Source organism: Neodiprion fabricii, chromosome 2 (assembly GCF_021155785.1).
Source record: "Neodiprion fabricii isolate iyNeoFabr1 chromosome 2, iyNeoFabr1.1, whole genome shotgun sequence".
NCBI classification, from domain to species: Eukaryota; Metazoa; Arthropoda; class Insecta; order Hymenoptera; family Diprionidae; genus Neodiprion; species Neodiprion fabricii.
In genome coordinates this window covers 16,861,882-16,879,103 of record NC_060240.1, presented here as the reverse complement: position 1 = coordinate 16,879,103, position 17,222 = coordinate 16,861,882, and the positions used below count along the sequence as shown (strand labels likewise).

The window sequence follows — 17,222 nt, the reverse complement described above, 5'->3', positions numbered from 1 at the left end:
ATAACTTGGATGTTGTGGTGCGATGTGTTAATATCAGTTTTTTCCAAGATATATAGTTATTTTTTTTGCGCTCAGTTAATAGTGTTAAACTGTGTAATTTGTATCAATATTATTGCCTGAATTTGATGTATATTCTGATAATCAGTTGTACAGTAATGGGTATTCATTTTATAACATTGATTAAAAAATATTACAACTGTCACAAGTTTTCTGTATTGCATAAATGTAACATAGGCTGGCTAAAGAGTAAAAACTGACCATGCGAAGATACGTAATAATTGATATAAATGTATGTAATAGTATTAGTAATAGGAGAGTAACGTGAGATTATAATATACAAATATTTGGCAATGTACAATGAATACATCGGTATAATAATAAGTATAAAATAAAATAATAAAGTAAGCATTGTTAATATCATAAGAGTTGCGGTGAAAACAACGGGGAGTTGTTTGTACACTTAAAAATTATCATTCTATAAGTTGTTTTTTCTGTTTTATTCTTTCATTTTTTTTTTAAATTTTATTTACTGAACAAATTTGAAAAGACATTACCTAGTTATCCCTTGTTTTTTAAACTGTTTTTTCTTAGTATTTTTATTCATGAGGAAAAAATATAATTTTTCTACATTCTTGCGACGAAATGAAGAATAATTTCTCTCTTATACTTTTGAGACTTTGCGCGATGATCAAATAACGCACTGAAATTTTTATTATGCGCACATTTGAATTTGATGTGTAAGCAGTCCGTTTTCTGAATCCATCAAATTCTTATTCATTCAATTGAAAGAAAGAATTAACCGACATGAGAAAAAAAATAATTGTCAATCTAACTATAAAATAGTATTTCTGCCTGTTGATGACGAATTAATAGATCAAATACATTTACTACATCGAAATATGAAACAGCTAAGGCAAGTCACGTGAATCGTAATCTATACGTATTAACAGTTGAACTTTTCATCTATACGTAATATAATGTAAGAAGTTTCCATTTGGAAAAATTTTAACTTCCGTTGAAATCAACGCGTATAATTTTTTTGGGTTGTTCTTTAATTCTTTAATTTTAATTTAATTTTACCTGTGCATTAAAAATTTATTGTTTTCAATGAGGTTTGTCTGATACATACCTGCTTTCTCTAGAATGAATTGTTATTTTGCAAACCTTGAACCCATATATCCAGTTATTTTGTACAAATATCACACGAACAATTCAATATAGGATAAATTCACCTGCATTTAAGCAGTTCAGGGTGCATTTTTGTGGAGCGACATTAGACTCATTCTTCACGATTGACCGACTTCTCTCTCTTCAATTAATCATAGACCATGAGACAAACGTCGATCCGTACTATGTGTCCTGAATTGATTCAATGCAGGCAGCTTTACTTATGTTAAATTATTCATGTAACATTGCCACAAACTAACATGATATATCAACTGGTGAATGTAAATTTGGAAATATATGTATATTGTAACGTTTCAAATGCACATGTATACAATTATGTATAATATCTATGTGTAAGAAGAAGATGGTACAAACGGAAAGAAAGGTATTACGATGACTCAGAACACAACACTGAATTAGCTGAAATTCATGAAGCGTGGGAAGTGCGTTTCAATTAATCATTGCCTTCGGTACATACAACAATTCGTTTTTGGTTTTTGAATCATGGCCAAAGACCAAGTAATCCAGTAATCCAGATTCAATAAGCAAAAATTTGTTCCTTCAGGGAAAAATGGGAGTGGGCGATAGGGTAGAGAATTGATTGGCAGTATGCATAACGTGTTGTTTGAATTTGCCTTTTCTTTAACCGTTTGATCTGCTGTATAAGAGTAAAATTTCATTTCCAGATCCTATCAGTGGTTGCTCGTGATTACTTGGCCCCTGGTATTTTTCCAAGAACCTGAAATCGTATGGGTTCAGTATTCATTATTTTGAAATTATAATGCGATTATTGAATAAAATGTTTAATAAAATTGATTCCTTACTTTGGAAAGATCAACACCTGTTAATGCTTGAACTGCTGGTGGGACTTGGCCTACGAGACGTGTGATTTCTGAACTGGTTCCGTCGCCACCTCCCAAAAGCACAATCTCTTCCGTCTTGGCCAATGGCGCAGCTACTTCGGCTGCAATCTAGACGTAAACATAAATTTTACAATTTGTCAAAGAGTTTCATAATCTTTTCCAAATCAATATAAAGTTTTTTTTTTCTTTAGCGCATCACTAAGTTCCTCCTGCTTATGGAGGGTAGAGGTAAGGGGAAGTATCTCATGTGGGTTTTCAACTGAAAAAGTGTCCATACAAAAGTCGTACTTAGTGGTTCAACAAGTCCCCAGAATGGGACTAATAAGCAGTCGGGGTTCAATCTGATTGGCAGTTTCTTGAAAATGTGGAACTTTTGCTACAGCAACGCCATCTTAATTTTACTTCATTTTATGGACACTTTCTACACACGGGGATTGTCCTCTTTACCTCTACCCTCCATACTTCTGATCCTCCTGATGTAACTTCATTAAAGGTGCTATCCAGTGACAAAAAATGTTCAAATGCTAGCCAAATACAGAGAGGAGTTTGTGTGAGAGTATAGATTGCGCGGCTGTGCAACGTAAGCGGGGAGGTATACTTGCATAAGTTATGTGTTTCCCCCGCCAAGTTACCGATTAGATTGAGAGGTCCGGCTCCAGCTGTTGCCCTCTCTTTCTAATTACGGCTTCAGCTCGGTGCACCAACCGCGCAGTTTACCTCTATAAGTCTATGGTTGAGAGTCTGAGAGAGCCTAGCTGATATTTTTCGGGTTCTTCATTTAGTCGTGCCCTCTACCACGAAATAGATTTTTGGAACTAATTTTCGAGGTGCTTGTGTCACTTCTTCGATGTCCTCTGCCCCTTGATATTAGGTACATTCTAAATTGTTTCGTACATTTTCTTAATATTATGCAATTTTGTGTTTTCTTCGACCACTTGCGCGGTTGGTCCTTTTTTCCATCTTTCTTGTAAAACAAAATAATCGTAATCACAACCTAGTTAATCTGCACACATGCGTGCGTCAGACGGATTCATTAAATAATTGCTGAGCACTAAATAAATTTCCGAAAATACCCGAAGGTATTTTCGAGGACAAGACATCTGGCGTACGATACAACTATTTATCAAATATTATTTGTTATCGTTAGGATGTCACAATAATAGAATAGGTTATCTTTGTATATATGATGCAAGTACGGAAATTCTTTTCCCACTAGTGGGAAAAGCCGGAGTCGACGTAACTCACCCACTATGCCGGACCCAAAGGGCAGGGGTAGTTCAGGGCAAATAAAAAGGCTCAAAATATTATCTATACATACTTGAAACTTCCTCATTGGCCTAACTTCCGTAAAAATGATAGGAACCTTCATCGTGAGTAAATGAAACTGGCAAATCTATTGAACTATCTCCACATCCATTTTAGTATATTCACCGGCGAGTGTTTATCATTGGTGAATTCTTTCAATTAGTATAATCACCGGCGCCTGTTTGGTGTTGGTGAATTTTGGGTGTACGTGGGCCATTGAGTGATTTATCTAAATCATTGTCCTTCTTTGTCTTGAAAATTCTTCCACAAAAATCTTCGGTTGCCGTAACCAGAGCAATCGCACGTAAATAGTGATAATTCGTATCATAAACAGTCACCGTCGAGCACGCAGAGCCGCCCACAGCCCGAATCATCAAAATCGACTAAAGGTGAGTGACAACTTTTATTTCAAAAACTCATCTCCTCTCAGTACGAGCTCAACCAAAAGAGGAAAACTCTGCGTTCATCTCAGGTAAACCGTGTTCAAGAACTTTGTCTTAGTGCGAGCGACGAATTATTACGGCATTTGGTTCTTTTTTAAATAAGTATCATCACGGGAGCAGTGGATGTCTGTAATTAGTTCGATTTCGAATACTGATCTACATAAATGTATTTTGTATCATTCACTGCTTTCACGATGTTAAATACGGCAGAGAATTCGTCGGTTATCTCCATGCATTTACGGACCAAGTACCTCGAAAATTAGTTCCAAAAACCTGTTTCATTTCAGAAGGCGTCACCAATTGTAAGTCAGGACCATGAAAAATGCGAGCGGGGCTCTGTCAGGCTCCTCTCTGCCAAATGGTCGTAGTTAATTGTAAAAGTTGTTTTTTGAGGTGTATTTTACTTTTTACGTAAAATTATTGAGCAAATAGTTAATAATCTTGAATGTTGGTGTAGTAAGAGCAAAATGACGTCCGAAGTAATGATCAGTTAATCGTTTTAGGTATATTAAGCAAAGGTCAAGGCACAGAAAACTTCACGTAAGCCGTTGGACTTATGAAGCTGAAGCTAGCAGCTGGAGCCAGCAGTTAAACGTGTTAAATTTTTTGAAAATATAATAATGAAGTTCAGTTCAGTCTCATAATTCTATAAAAGTGTTGGGGTTTCAAGTTCTTTCGCAAATTTTTGGAATTTGAATGTTTGGCTGCTAATTCTGGCTGCTAGCTTCAGGCTCGTGTTGGAATTTCATTTCATGGTATTGAGTCGACGTAGGGTAAAATGAGCGATAAAAACCCGATTGAAAAATGAAATATGATCAGGTTGCTGTAGTATATTCACCACCACAAAATGGCATCTTATTAAATAGAATGATGTTCATGATGAATACCTTTGGCATAGCAGTAAGGATGATGTTGAGAATGGCAGCATCGCCATATTTCTTGTAGATCTGTGCTTTCATTCGCATTCTTTCAGCATCCGATTTCCCAACGGCTTCCATTGCCTCCGCTTCAGCTTTACCAATTAACCGGATCCTTTCGGCGTCGGCTGTTGCAGCGCCGACCGTTTGTGTCCTGGAAAATGATTTTAATTAATATCCTTAATGACGAATAAAAATTCGTGAATAAAAAAAAACTTCGTCTTGGAGCCGACGAAATTCATGTTTACACCGTCTGACGAAGTATATTAAAAAAAAAACCTTTTTCCTTCGGCTACTCTGCCCATTTTGTAGTGTTCCGCTTCAGCTGGAAGTCGCACGGTACTTCGAAGCTCATGTTCCTTACGACGAACCTCTTGTTCCTCGACTTCGATCTGCTTGCGCCTCTCGACGACTTCGATTTGGATTTCTTCGTTTCGTATTCGTTGCTTGATTTTTGCAGCCTGGAGCTCGTAGGCTAGCTGAGCTTCGGCTTTCTGAATATTACGAATCAGGTGAATTGTTTATACATTGAGATTTTATGATTCATGAATAAGTTTAGAATATATGTAAAACTAAATTATTATAATAATCGAACGATGAATCGTTATATTAAAGATATTAATCTTTATCCCGACTCACCGCCGTGTTTATTTCTTGATCAAAAAGTGCCTTCTGTAGTTGGAAAAGTCGCGCATTGTCTTCGATTTTAGTGTCGGTATTGTACTTTATGTCCATCGCTGATTTCTCGCATTCCGCTTCCTAATAAATTATACATTCTTATTTCGTTACATATAATACGAGATCGATGTTTCGAAGATTTTCAAAAGAAACAAGACAAATCCTGAATATTTCATTTCGTTCGAGAGTTGTATTTATTTTTAAAAAATGGTTCATCGTTGATAAGCTTGAAGTGAAGTGAAATTTTAGATCGAATTGTGGCAAAAATTGAGCAAAATAACTTCAAAAGAGTTGAAAAGACTACAATTGGACCGAAAAATTCAAACTGAAGAGCAAATTTTTGCCATTTAATTAATGACGATGGGTGAAGTCTCACTCGAATTCCAGCATCTCGGTTCGCCTCGGCGACGCCGACGTCAGCGTCTCGTTTCACAGCGGCTGTTTGGGCTTTCCCGAGGGAAGCCAGGTATTGAACGTCATCATAGACGTCTTTGATGGTGAAAGAGAGGATCTCAATGCCCATGCGGCCCACGTCAGGCGCTGCCACTTCGCGTACTAGCGCTGCGAACTGGTCGCGATCTTTGTACACCTCTTCTACGGAAAGAGTTCCTGCGAAAATTTGGTAAATGAGGTGTTACTTACGGAAAACCATCTTCTAGATCCAAAATATTACGACTCTCAGGATTTCTGCATTTTTAGAAATAAACTTCAGTAACCAGTTGGTACAACATTATTTTTGACTAATGTTACACGACTCTTAGTCGGCTTTAACCCCTTAGCAGTATAGCGAAATAGTATGTTGTGTAACAAGGAGGCAAACTCGGTCTTTTCGGGCTCAGCGTAACTTTGCAATATGAGTTTAGGTGAGCACGCATACGAGTATTATGCTTGTACGAGCCGAACACGAATATTGCAAATACACGGAGACAAAAATCTGAGAAAAATGACCCTGCTGTTACTAATCGTGATGTAAAAGACACCTAATGCAGTTTTTATTGATGCATGTTACAAAAATTATGGGTTTTTATGAAAAAAATTACTACCTTGCTTAGAAACTATGTATTTCGGTAGCATAAAATTTAAAATGTGACGACGCATTTTTCTGATGCAGCACGGTAAAAACTGCATTAGGTGTCTTTTACATCACGATTATAGTAACAGCAGGGTAATTTTTCTCAGATTTTTCTCTCCGTGTACATGAGACGAAACGAACGTTGTATCCGTGTTGCACACGATTCTGTATATAACAAGAGTATGTTACGCGTTTTTTCACGAAGAACGAAACTGAGGTTAGCGACGTGTAATATCAAATTGGTTCGCAACAGCGCATGCGCGTATAGTATAGAAAAAACCACTTCCAACTCCCCGGACTTGAAAGTGGTCTTTTCAGTACTCCGCGCATGCGTATTCGCAAACTCATTCGACCGTCCCCTCCGGTACTTTGTGTACGGAAAACACGAATGGACAACCGCGTAAAATATGCTCGCGTTATATAAATGCCATTTTCGTGCCACTTTTGTGCCCAAAAAAAATGTCATAGATTCCTATGATTTCAGCACCAATGTTTTTCAGATCCCTGAATTTGAATCTGAAATCAAATTTTTTAAATTTAAAATAGGATATCCGATATGGCGGATGCAAATTCGAAAAATATTTGATTTTAACCAAAGTAAGTATCTCAAAGTTTCTGAGGTGGCTGAATTTGAATCTGAATCCATTATGGTGGTTGCCAATTTGAATTTTGAGCTGATCGAATTGATTTGAATTTGGGTGCCTAAGTGCGAGAAAATATATAACATAATATAAAAAGTGATATCAACGCTGAAGACACAAATTTTGGTCCAGATTTAACTACTTTTTGTATTTTCTCTCGCCATATTGGATACGTTATTTTGAATTCTGGAAATCTGATTTCAGATTCGGATTCAGCGACCTCAAAAATTGTAAATAACCAAGCAATAGTCAAATCAATATTGTAAAAACATGTTTTTTTTCAATTGCTCACATATGTGTCATAACACAAAAGGGGCACGACTCTTTGCCGCCCATATGTGTCACCACATTCGAGGGGGTAAGTTGCGCTCGAGCCTAATATCAACCAAAAATGATTTCGAGGTAGCCGGGAAGTCGTAGCTTCGAAACAATCATTCTGGGAGCAAAGCTGCGTATGACTTACTTTTACTTCTTATTAGATTGATGGATGAAAAGTACCTACGTTTTTTGCTTGACTAGTATCTTAGCAAGCAGTAGTAACTATAATACGTATCGCCGATCTATTCGCCGAATATTGGTGGATAATTAAGAATTTTCTATTCAATGGTTACGTTCAACAATAAGTTCATGGCAGTCTCTCCGAGGACAAAGGGCTTCGACAAAGGACTTTCAAGATTACTTTTCGGACTTCACATCGAGTGAAAAAAAAAATACCAACACTGGATAATCGAATGAGGAATAAGCAACTTTGATTTCAACTTTATTCTCGAAATGAGCGTTCTGAAGTCATGGCTTGCTAAAGTACTAATTTGGCATGAAATAAACATGGCATCCGGTCAAAATGAAAAAAAACCAAAAGTAACAAAAACTGTCGCAGATTATATAATGCGAAAAAAATAGTCAGATACAACTTTTTCTCAGAATGATCGTTCGGAAGCTACAGTACGTTGCTCAAGTTTAGTTTTGCAGATACAGAACTATTGAGAGTTATCAATTTTTGGGGTTTCAGTGGACTTTTATATCCTTGCTGACATCGTTTTCTAAACTTCGCTTTGTAGAACATTTTACAGAAAAATTATCATCTTTCAGAGATAATGAATGCAACTTTTATACACATACAAAAAATTGTGGAGCGAATTTTTTTTGAAATTTCCATAATATACTTTATGGAATGATTGAGACAAATTTATCCAGATATCCCTGAAAATATGGGACACATATATATATGATTAAAAAACTGCTCTGAAAAATTATATCTTGTGAATTTCGAAAATATTCAGGAGCATCTCATTGACAACTCGAAACATTCAGTGCACAATTTTCTCTGTAAATTTAAAATTTACTCATCTTTTGAACTTGTCAAATTTTGGTTATAAAGGGTTCCAAAAAAGTTGCAATAAAAATCTCGACAAGGTTTCCTACATTTAACACAGGAAATAGTTAAATAATTGAGTATACGAGGCATACATATATAGCAATAAGAAATGTGAAAGATATATTTTATTTGCACAAAAAATAATACCTAATTTGAGAATTATTATTATATACCTTTGAACAATCGCTACAGTAGCCAGAATTGTCATTGCAATATTAATACACCCCATCCAAACAATCGACATCATGTATCAAACTTTCGGAATGACCAAGTCTTTGAATAGCACTGAACAATAATTTGTCACGACTGTTTGACGCAGACAAAGATTATATAAAGTTATCACACAGCTGTCAGTGATTTATCACTCTATCTTGATCTTCGTTAGGTGTGTATATGTATAATATAAAAAATGATTGCGAAGTGTTGGAGAAATCCTTCTAGCGTTAACAATTGACGCAATACGTAATTTTGTATTATAAATTCAAATACTACGATAATAGAAACCGGATTTTGACGATTGTAAAGAACTAAGTGAATACCTAATGAAAATTATCAGAGTAAAACAGCAACTATAAATATTTATTTATAGTATGAATCTTATAATACGTTGTCACGAATATATTTTCTCCGTAATTTCAGAAGCTCAAAATCAATCGAATTTTTGCAATGAAGTTTTAATATATAGGCAGAAAACGTTCCATTCCTCCGATTTTGAATATCGCGGAGATATTGAAGGCAGCGACAAACAAAATTATATAGGCATATAATATACTGATCCTGAATTGAAACATGGAAATTACTTTAGATTGGTCAACACCTCGGGGGAAATACCAATGCGCAACTATCAAGCAGTAGAGTATTTAATGACTTGCAGCTCGTTACGATAAATTTAACAATAACTGCGCGAAGGTCAAGGTAATTAGCAAATATAGTCTATAACAATCGCATGATACACTGCAATACCTCGTAATATGCGGTTCAGAATTTTTTTCCCGACTGCAAAAAGCGTTGATTTTTTTATTCCACTCAGTTCAAAAGATTATATAACGAACTCGAAGAACGAAAAAAAAAATATTAACATTTGAAATTTTCCGTTGGTAGTCGACTTATTTCAGTAAATGTATAATAATTAGGTGCATTATTGAATGTACGCTTAACGAAATCGCTTTGTTACTTTGATTTTTCAGTAACACCTGCAAACTTGTATGTGGAATAAAAAAAATCGTTTAGGCAAGTTATTACACGTTGATTTGTCAATTATTTGAATAAAACAATATTAAGCCGTTTAAAAAAACTGTTGATTTATTTTACTTTTTGAATAAACAGCACGAACAGAAAATTAGTCTAATTGAAAGGAATGTTTCTTTTTAAGATGTGAGCGAATTTTTTCCGATTTGAACGGGTCGAATATCTTACAGTGCCGGAAAAGAGAGAAGAATTGATGTTGTTCGTTATTTGCGCGAAATGCAACTGATTGTGAGCAGAGAGCTTGACACCTTATATTGTACCATGCCTTACATGCTGGTGAATTAGTACTGAAGAACGAACGAACTTGTGGAGCGAGTAGGAAGTTCTTACTGTGTACAACAATTGAAACGACCTTTTTTATTAGCAGTTGTATTATACGTATAGTAAAACAGTTGTAGGTCTAACTTATTATACTCTTGATGAAATAAGAAACGTGTCTAGAAAATTAGGTACAAATTGCATTTGATCTAATTTGTTCGGATCGAGGACACGTCAAGGACTAATTGGATTCCTAATGCACGTAATTCAAGATAAATTGAGTTATATAACGTATGGCTTATACATTCAGAGCAACGTCTGATCAAGTTCAAAAGAAATATTAAGAAAAACAATTTTAATTTAAAAAACATTTTTTTACAATGCATATTGTTTGCGCTCGACCAAAAAGATTCATTACGGGAAAAAGATATGTTTAATCAAAACTATATCGAAGATATGTTAACTTTTTCACACGTTCAGGAAATGTTGCTTGCACGGAAATAAATTTTCACGAGAACTCAGTAAATTTACATATTTAATTTTGAAAAATTGATGTAATTTCTGTGTCAGAATTTAAATGAAAAATAATACTTTCTCTTGATTTAATTACCAAAGATGTTTTATCAATTGAAGGGTTAAAATTATCAAGTAGAGCTTTGACATGGATTTATAATTTCAAATAGCTTGAAGACGGTTATAAATTTAGTATTTTTATTTAATTGGGTTGATTTCATTCTACCTTGGCTTATTTTGATAAGAAAATTATTTCTTTACAAAATCACTGGGATAGGAATTTTCTTCAAGAGTGGATTCAACATTGCTATCTATTAATTAAAATCAATACCGTTAGACTCTTGAAAAATTGAATAGTCAACGATTCCAACGTGATAAAAATATGTGTCGCGGTGGTGAGATTGTAGAGAATACCCTTCTGAATTAAATGAATTTTAGCAGAATGAATTCGAACGAATGAACCGAATTTCTTCAATTCACTATTTTCTTCATTTTACAATGATTTTGAAAAAGTAATTGTAAAATTTCGAAATATGAGTGTGTTTTGCTTCATTAGGGTTTACTGAGTTTCTGACAAATCCAAAATCACGAAATAACGGTTTTTCCTCCGCATGAATTGTTACGATAACGTTACCAACTTCAATACGATGTTATTTCGTGGAGATCTTTATACATAGGCGATTCAACATAGAGTAACCCGTGCAAAAATTTGTCGAGTTTTGCTAAATGTTCAGCAGGGCCCTAACCGAGTGTAGCCACAGAGTATACAGTATAATCAGAAGCAACGTTTGTGGCGAAACCTATGATGTTTTTGATTCCGAACAGCCGTGTTCTGAACAGTGGTTCTGAAGGCATTTTACTGGTGCGAAATTTCGAATCAACATTGCAATTTATTTTATTCTCCATGTTTATAATCCTCAAGATGGCGGCCGTATTCTCACGGCTATTGGCGGAAGAATTTGAAGACGGTTACCCCTGAGAAAATTTTTGTGATCAGTACTCGGAGGGCAAATGAGCCTAGGGCTATAAGAAGCCGTGTTAGCGGCCCAGTAGGTTTTTTTTTATCGACGGGGGCCGTTTAATACGCAATCCATAGAGTAGGAGATAAATCCATAGACTTACAAATGGACTACGCGATGCGTGCACCGAGCTGAAGCCCTAATTAGAAAGAGAAAGCAATAGCGGGGGTCCGACCTCTCACTCTAATCGGTGATTTGGCGGGGGAAACACTAAGGGAAGCACCTAGCGTATACAAGTATACCTTCTAGCTTGCCTTTCTCATGTATACCGACAGAGTGCGCCACGACTAGTGGTACGGCTGAATCATTTTTAGGAACGCGGACTGTCAGGCGGGAACGTGTGAACGAGGCTCCGTAGAACGAGGCAGAGAAAGTGAACGCCATTACGAAACTGTGATACCAACAATAAAGTTAATCCGTAAACTTCCTTACTACAAGTGTCTTTATTCAACCGATTCAATGATCCGATTCCGAAAATACGACAGCCTTATTCCTTCCCTGCCTGGCGGCTGCTCCCGACTCTTTCCGATCGTTATTTGTCTCATTGTTCACAATTGGTCGACTCTTCACTCTCTAACCAATCACAGAATGTGAGACAAATGTTGAGCAGTAAAATGTACCCTGAATTGCATAAACGTAGGCGGATTTGCTTCATGTTAAATCGCTCGTGTTACGTTTCCACAAAATAATCGGGTATAAATTTGATAAATACTTAATATGCGACTATCTCAGAAGAGAATGAACGATAATTGTTTATTTTTCACAAATATTTAATGTCTTTACCAAGAATGGCTCGCAAATGACCCTCCAGAGTTGACAGAATGGTCGATTTGATCTCGCTGACAGACTTGCCGAGGAACTGCTCGCTGGCCGTGTGCAAGAGTTCGTCAGCCTTCATGATCTTACATTGGGCGACCCCAGTCACGGTCAATGGTACGCCTTGAGCGGTCTCGACGTACTCGCAGAGGGGGTTCAAGGTCATCACTTCGAGAGACAGCCGCTGAACATCCGTAACAAACCACCAGGTGAACGCGTAGCCACCTACGATGGTCCGTTTTCTCATGGAGCCGCAGCATCCTCCTGTAATTCAAGGAGAAGGGGCAAATTAGACGAATTACGAAATTCGAATATGCGAATCGACTGAAAAGCTTTGATTTCTATAATATTGAAATATTCTGTGATTTTAGAGTAGGAGTGAATTTTGGATGGAACTATAAATACACTTTTCCTATTATCGTGCGCAAAGTTCGATTTTGCGCATGCATTTGCGTTCGCAAAGTACCACTTTTCCATACGTTGACAAGAGCGTGCGGGAATGCAACTGAGCGAATCGGGATGTAGCTAAGCGTGCGGGAATGTGGTGAGCGTGCGGGAATGTATAAGAGTATACGAGCGATTCCAAGGTTTATACGCGCGCGCCATCTCTGCGGCACTCTCTTCGCAATAACACGTGCGAACGATACTTTGACGTTTGTTGTCCGTATTGAGAAAACGGCAGAATACAAAACACAGAACGCACGCTTTAAAGATATAAACAAACCGGCGCGCTCAGCCGGTTTGTTTACGTCTTTGTCGTCTGGAATGGACCTGTCAAAACGTGCGTTCTGTGTTTTGTATTCTGCCGTTCTCTTAATACGGACAACGAACGTCAAAGTATCAGTCGCTTCGCACCCGCTCTTTAGAAAGAACAAGTAAAGTGAGAGTGAATAATTATGAATAATGTACAAAGTGATACGGATAGCGAGGGTGAGGATGTGTCTAATGATGCATCTATAACCACATCAAATGCATCAGAGTCATTAAGAAATATACCGTATCATTTTGTAAATTGTCACGTTATGATAAATATTAATAATAATTGAAAATAATAAAGAAATCAGATTTTTCTTAATTTAATAAATTTATAATAGTTCTATAATTTGTTTTTTTTTTGGGCGGGGGGGCTTCGCCCCCCTGAACCCCCCCGTCCTAGCGCCCCAACGCCACCGTTCTATAAGTTTCAATTATTCAAAATAATTGTAGTGGTCGAACTTTGCGCAACTTAATAGGAAAAACAGTATACGATACTCATGCGCACGTAGGTTATCCCGCACACGCTTCGCTCGTGCGGGAACGACCTACTTTGCGCACTCGTATCGTAATGTACTATTTAACCCTTTGTACTCGAGCGGCGCCGATGCGGCGCCCGAGTGATTTGGAGTCTTAAATCGAGCGACGCTGCTATGGCACTATGGTCTTTTGTACCTCGATCTCTTTATGTACGATGTGCGATAAGATATTTTTCTCTGAAGTACTTTCGTGCACTAGGCTCGGCTGACATTGTAGCCAAATCTTAGCTCAGTTCAGTTAGTCTCACCGTAGCATTCGCCTGAAACAGTCATATAGTAACTAAAAAATGTTTGAGCCCGGAGAAAATTATGGAGAAAGATCAGATCAGCTCGACTTCGGACGAATTCGATTTTGCCGCATTGGATGATGAACTTACATTGATTTCCGGCGGATTATGCCGCGAAACGAACGAATCCAGTGGAGAAGACAGTGATGCAGTAAGAAATGTGAGAAGGCGAAAAATTAGAATTATAGATAGCGACAGTGAAGTTGAGAGTGATGTTGAAAGAGAAGTTGAAAGTGAAGCTGTGGAAGGTGCAACCAGTTCAACATATTTACTTTGCGGAGTCTACGACGAAGTGCTGCCAAGCGTACAATTTATACCTGGCCAAAACCCCACAGCACCATGAATAGTTTCTAACGTACAACAACCAATAGAGTTTTTTAAACTGTTTTTCACTAATGAGCTCGTGAAAAAAATTATTCGTGAAACCAATAAGTGTGCAAAAAGAAAATTGGAAGGGAATACGCTGTCTGCAACTTCGATATGGCGATTTGCATATTCGATATGATGTCACAACGAAGAGTTCTGGGCATTTCTTGCTATCGTTATCAATATGGGGACAATGCCGTTGGCCAATTTGCAAGAATTTTCATCGAAGAATGTCGTCAGTCATATTTCTTTGTATTCGGATACATTTACAAGAGACAGACTTAGTCAAATATTTTGTATGCTTCATCTGGAAACTATTCCAACACGCACCACTGGTCCACGAATGCGCCTACAACGCGTAAGCTGCTTTTTGAACTATCTCAACTCAAAGTTTTTGGATTATTTTATCCTGGGCGAGCACATATGTGTGGACGAGTCAACTATAAAATTCAAGGGTCGAATTTCGTTCATCACATACAATCCGAAGCAACCGACAAAGTGGAGTATCAGAGTTTATACTTCAGCTGACTCAAAGACTGGCTACATTTGCTGCATTTTGTCATACTATGGATCACTCACCACAGAGCTTTTGGTCAGACCCGATTTACCAGTTTCATCAAGAATACCAATACACCTATACCAAATGTTGTTGGAGAAAATTCCAGGTGCTCAGGGGCACCGTATGTACATGGACCGCTACTGTACCAGTCACGTCTTAGCTCAAGAACTAGCCAAATTGAAATGCAGTCTTACCGGAACAATTTTAACGAACAGAAAATATTGCTCAAGGAAATAGAACAGCCAAAATTTTCGACAAAATCCACGGTCGCGTATCGACGGGGCAACACCTTAGTTTTAGGGTGGAAAGATAAGAGGGTTGTCACTTGTTTGACTACGAGGGGTGACACAGGAATGACTACGGTTAAAAGAATTACACGAGGTGGTGTGGACATAATGGTCAAGGAACCCAATATTGTATTGAACTATATAAAATATATTTAAATGGTGGCGTAAGCTTTTTTTTTGGAGCATGGAAATTTCCCTGGTCAATTCATACCTCTTGTATAAACTAGAAAAGACCAAAAGAGGGGAAAAGCCACTGAGCCATTTGCGATTTCTGAAAACACTTGTTTATCAATTGAGAGGGTCATATCACCAGCACCGAGAGCAAGCGTCTACGTCGCATTCCGATGAAATCCGACTAAACGGGAAGCTTCACGTAATACTAAAAGGGCCAAAAAGGGACTGCAAGGTTTGCTCTGACCGTAACACGCCTGGAGGTAGACGGGAAATTTTGTATTACTGTGATACGTGTCCTGATAAACCTAGGATGCATCTTGGCTATTGTTTCACTAAATATCACACCAAAACTAATTACAGAGTGTAATATTTATCAAAGTTTGTTGTTTTCGACGTATAAATGAATAAACTGGTGAAACTTTATTATTTGTATACGCTTGTTTGTTTATATATGTTTTTAAAGTACCTGTAAAATTTTACCTAATTTGGCCGAAATCGTCTCGAGTTGCTGTTTCGCGCAAACGAAAAAGGCCTCGAGTGCAAAGGGTTAATATTGAGGCATTTGGTAGTATAATGTTGTATTGAGCGATCAGCTGATCGTCGTTTTGGGTATCCTTAACGAGTATCAAGGCACAGAGAACGTCTGGTGTGCCGTTAAACTTTCAATTTTTGATACAAAGTTTTTGTAGAGTAACATACGCGATGGAAAACCGCTTTAAAAATTAAATACGATTAGTTGTAGTATACTTAAGATGGCATCGGAATTGGTAATAAATTCATTGTTTTATGCAAATTTAGCAAATATCAAGGCACGGAAAATATCTGCAAGTTATAAGATTCTGCTTTTGTGATATTTATTGTTAGTCAATGTAGGGTGAAATTTTCGAAGAAATACCGTTTTTATAATTAAAAACGACCCGGTTGGTGCTGTAGTATTTTTGCTATCATCAGATGTGTTCCTTGAGTCTTTGGGGATTTCAATTCTAGCAGTTGTTTTTTCCGACCCTTTATGAAAAGTACATTGAATCAAAAATACCAGAGTTGACAAAGGGGAATAATTGTTACAGTTTTTATTATAGTACAATGTATAGTTAATATAACTTTTGGATATAATAAAAAATCACAAGGAATTTTAAAAGTCTTTCCTAATGGATCTTCATACTACTTATTTCTCTGATAATTGCAATTTTTGGCTTCATTGAATTTGTTTGGTTTTACCGTAATTCTCAATAACACCAATTTAAAAATGGCTTTCAGGAGAAAATTTCTATTGAAAAGAAGCAAAAAAAAATAAATAAATTAAGGTAATGATATCAGATTTAAGATAACGTGTCGGAGATGGTTGAAGAGGGTGTTTAAATGAAACTTCGAATACCATAGCGATAACTTTAATATGTAACGGTTTTTACGGGAGTGACAGAAGGATTTTCTCATACACAGTTCAGTAAAATGAGCGATAAGATGCAAATAACAGGGACAAAGTGGGAATGTTTTTTAATTATATTTCACCGAAGAGATAATTTTTCATCTTACACCTATTTCCTAAAATAGTGGCCATTTCTGATCTTCCATTCAGGTAGAAATTCCAGAGTCCAACGTAAAAAAAAATGTATTCAACATTGTCCTAATCTAATTCTAAGTCAAGATCGCCATTTTTTAAATATACCTTGAAAAACAAAATTGTACAGTATACACGGAATTCAATAATTGTACTATGAAATCAGTTTTTGTTAAAAAAAAAAAAAATGCATTTTAGTTATGAAAAAAAATTCTTGAATTTTGCCTATACCAACTGCATATAACCCCTTAAATAAAGTCCAGTACTGTCTGAGAATTCGTCTTTTCTTTCGCTTCTCGCTAATTCGACTCGATGAAGTGCTCCTGATCATACGTGAGCTTCGTCATGTGCGCTTGTTCGATTTGTTGTCTACCTCCTTTGTGA

At 36.7% G+C, this 17,222-nt stretch overlaps 1 protein-coding gene across 4 annotated transcripts in view; it reads right to left on the bottom strand.

The window, feature by feature from the left end:
* Positions 1-575: 575 nt before the first annotated feature.
* The window catches only part of LOC124176644 (flotillin-2), a 478,641-nt gene continuing 461,994 nt past the window's right edge, over positions 576-17,222 (bottom strand). Inside the window, exons 2-8 of one of the 4 annotated variants that reach the window (XM_046558208.1) lie at positions 12,283-12,579; positions 5,750-5,982; positions 5,335-5,454; positions 4,975-5,189; positions 4,666-4,849; positions 1,992-2,138; positions 576-1,906 (exon numbers count right to left, since the gene is read on the bottom strand). In XM_046558208.1, the coding sequence (XP_046414164.1) occupies positions 1,877-1,906; positions 1,992-2,138; positions 4,666-4,849; positions 4,975-5,189; positions 5,335-5,454; positions 5,750-5,982; positions 12,283-12,579 (1,226 nt within the window). In that variant the 3' untranslated portion in view covers positions 576-1,876. Of the gene's footprint in view, positions 1,907-1,991; positions 2,139-4,665; positions 4,850-4,974; positions 5,190-5,334; positions 5,455-5,749; positions 5,983-8,634; positions 8,982-9,424; positions 9,974-12,282; positions 12,580-17,222 lie in introns of those variants that run through there. The other 3 variants (XM_046558210.1, XM_046558211.1, XM_046558209.1) reach the window with 3 other exon arrangements.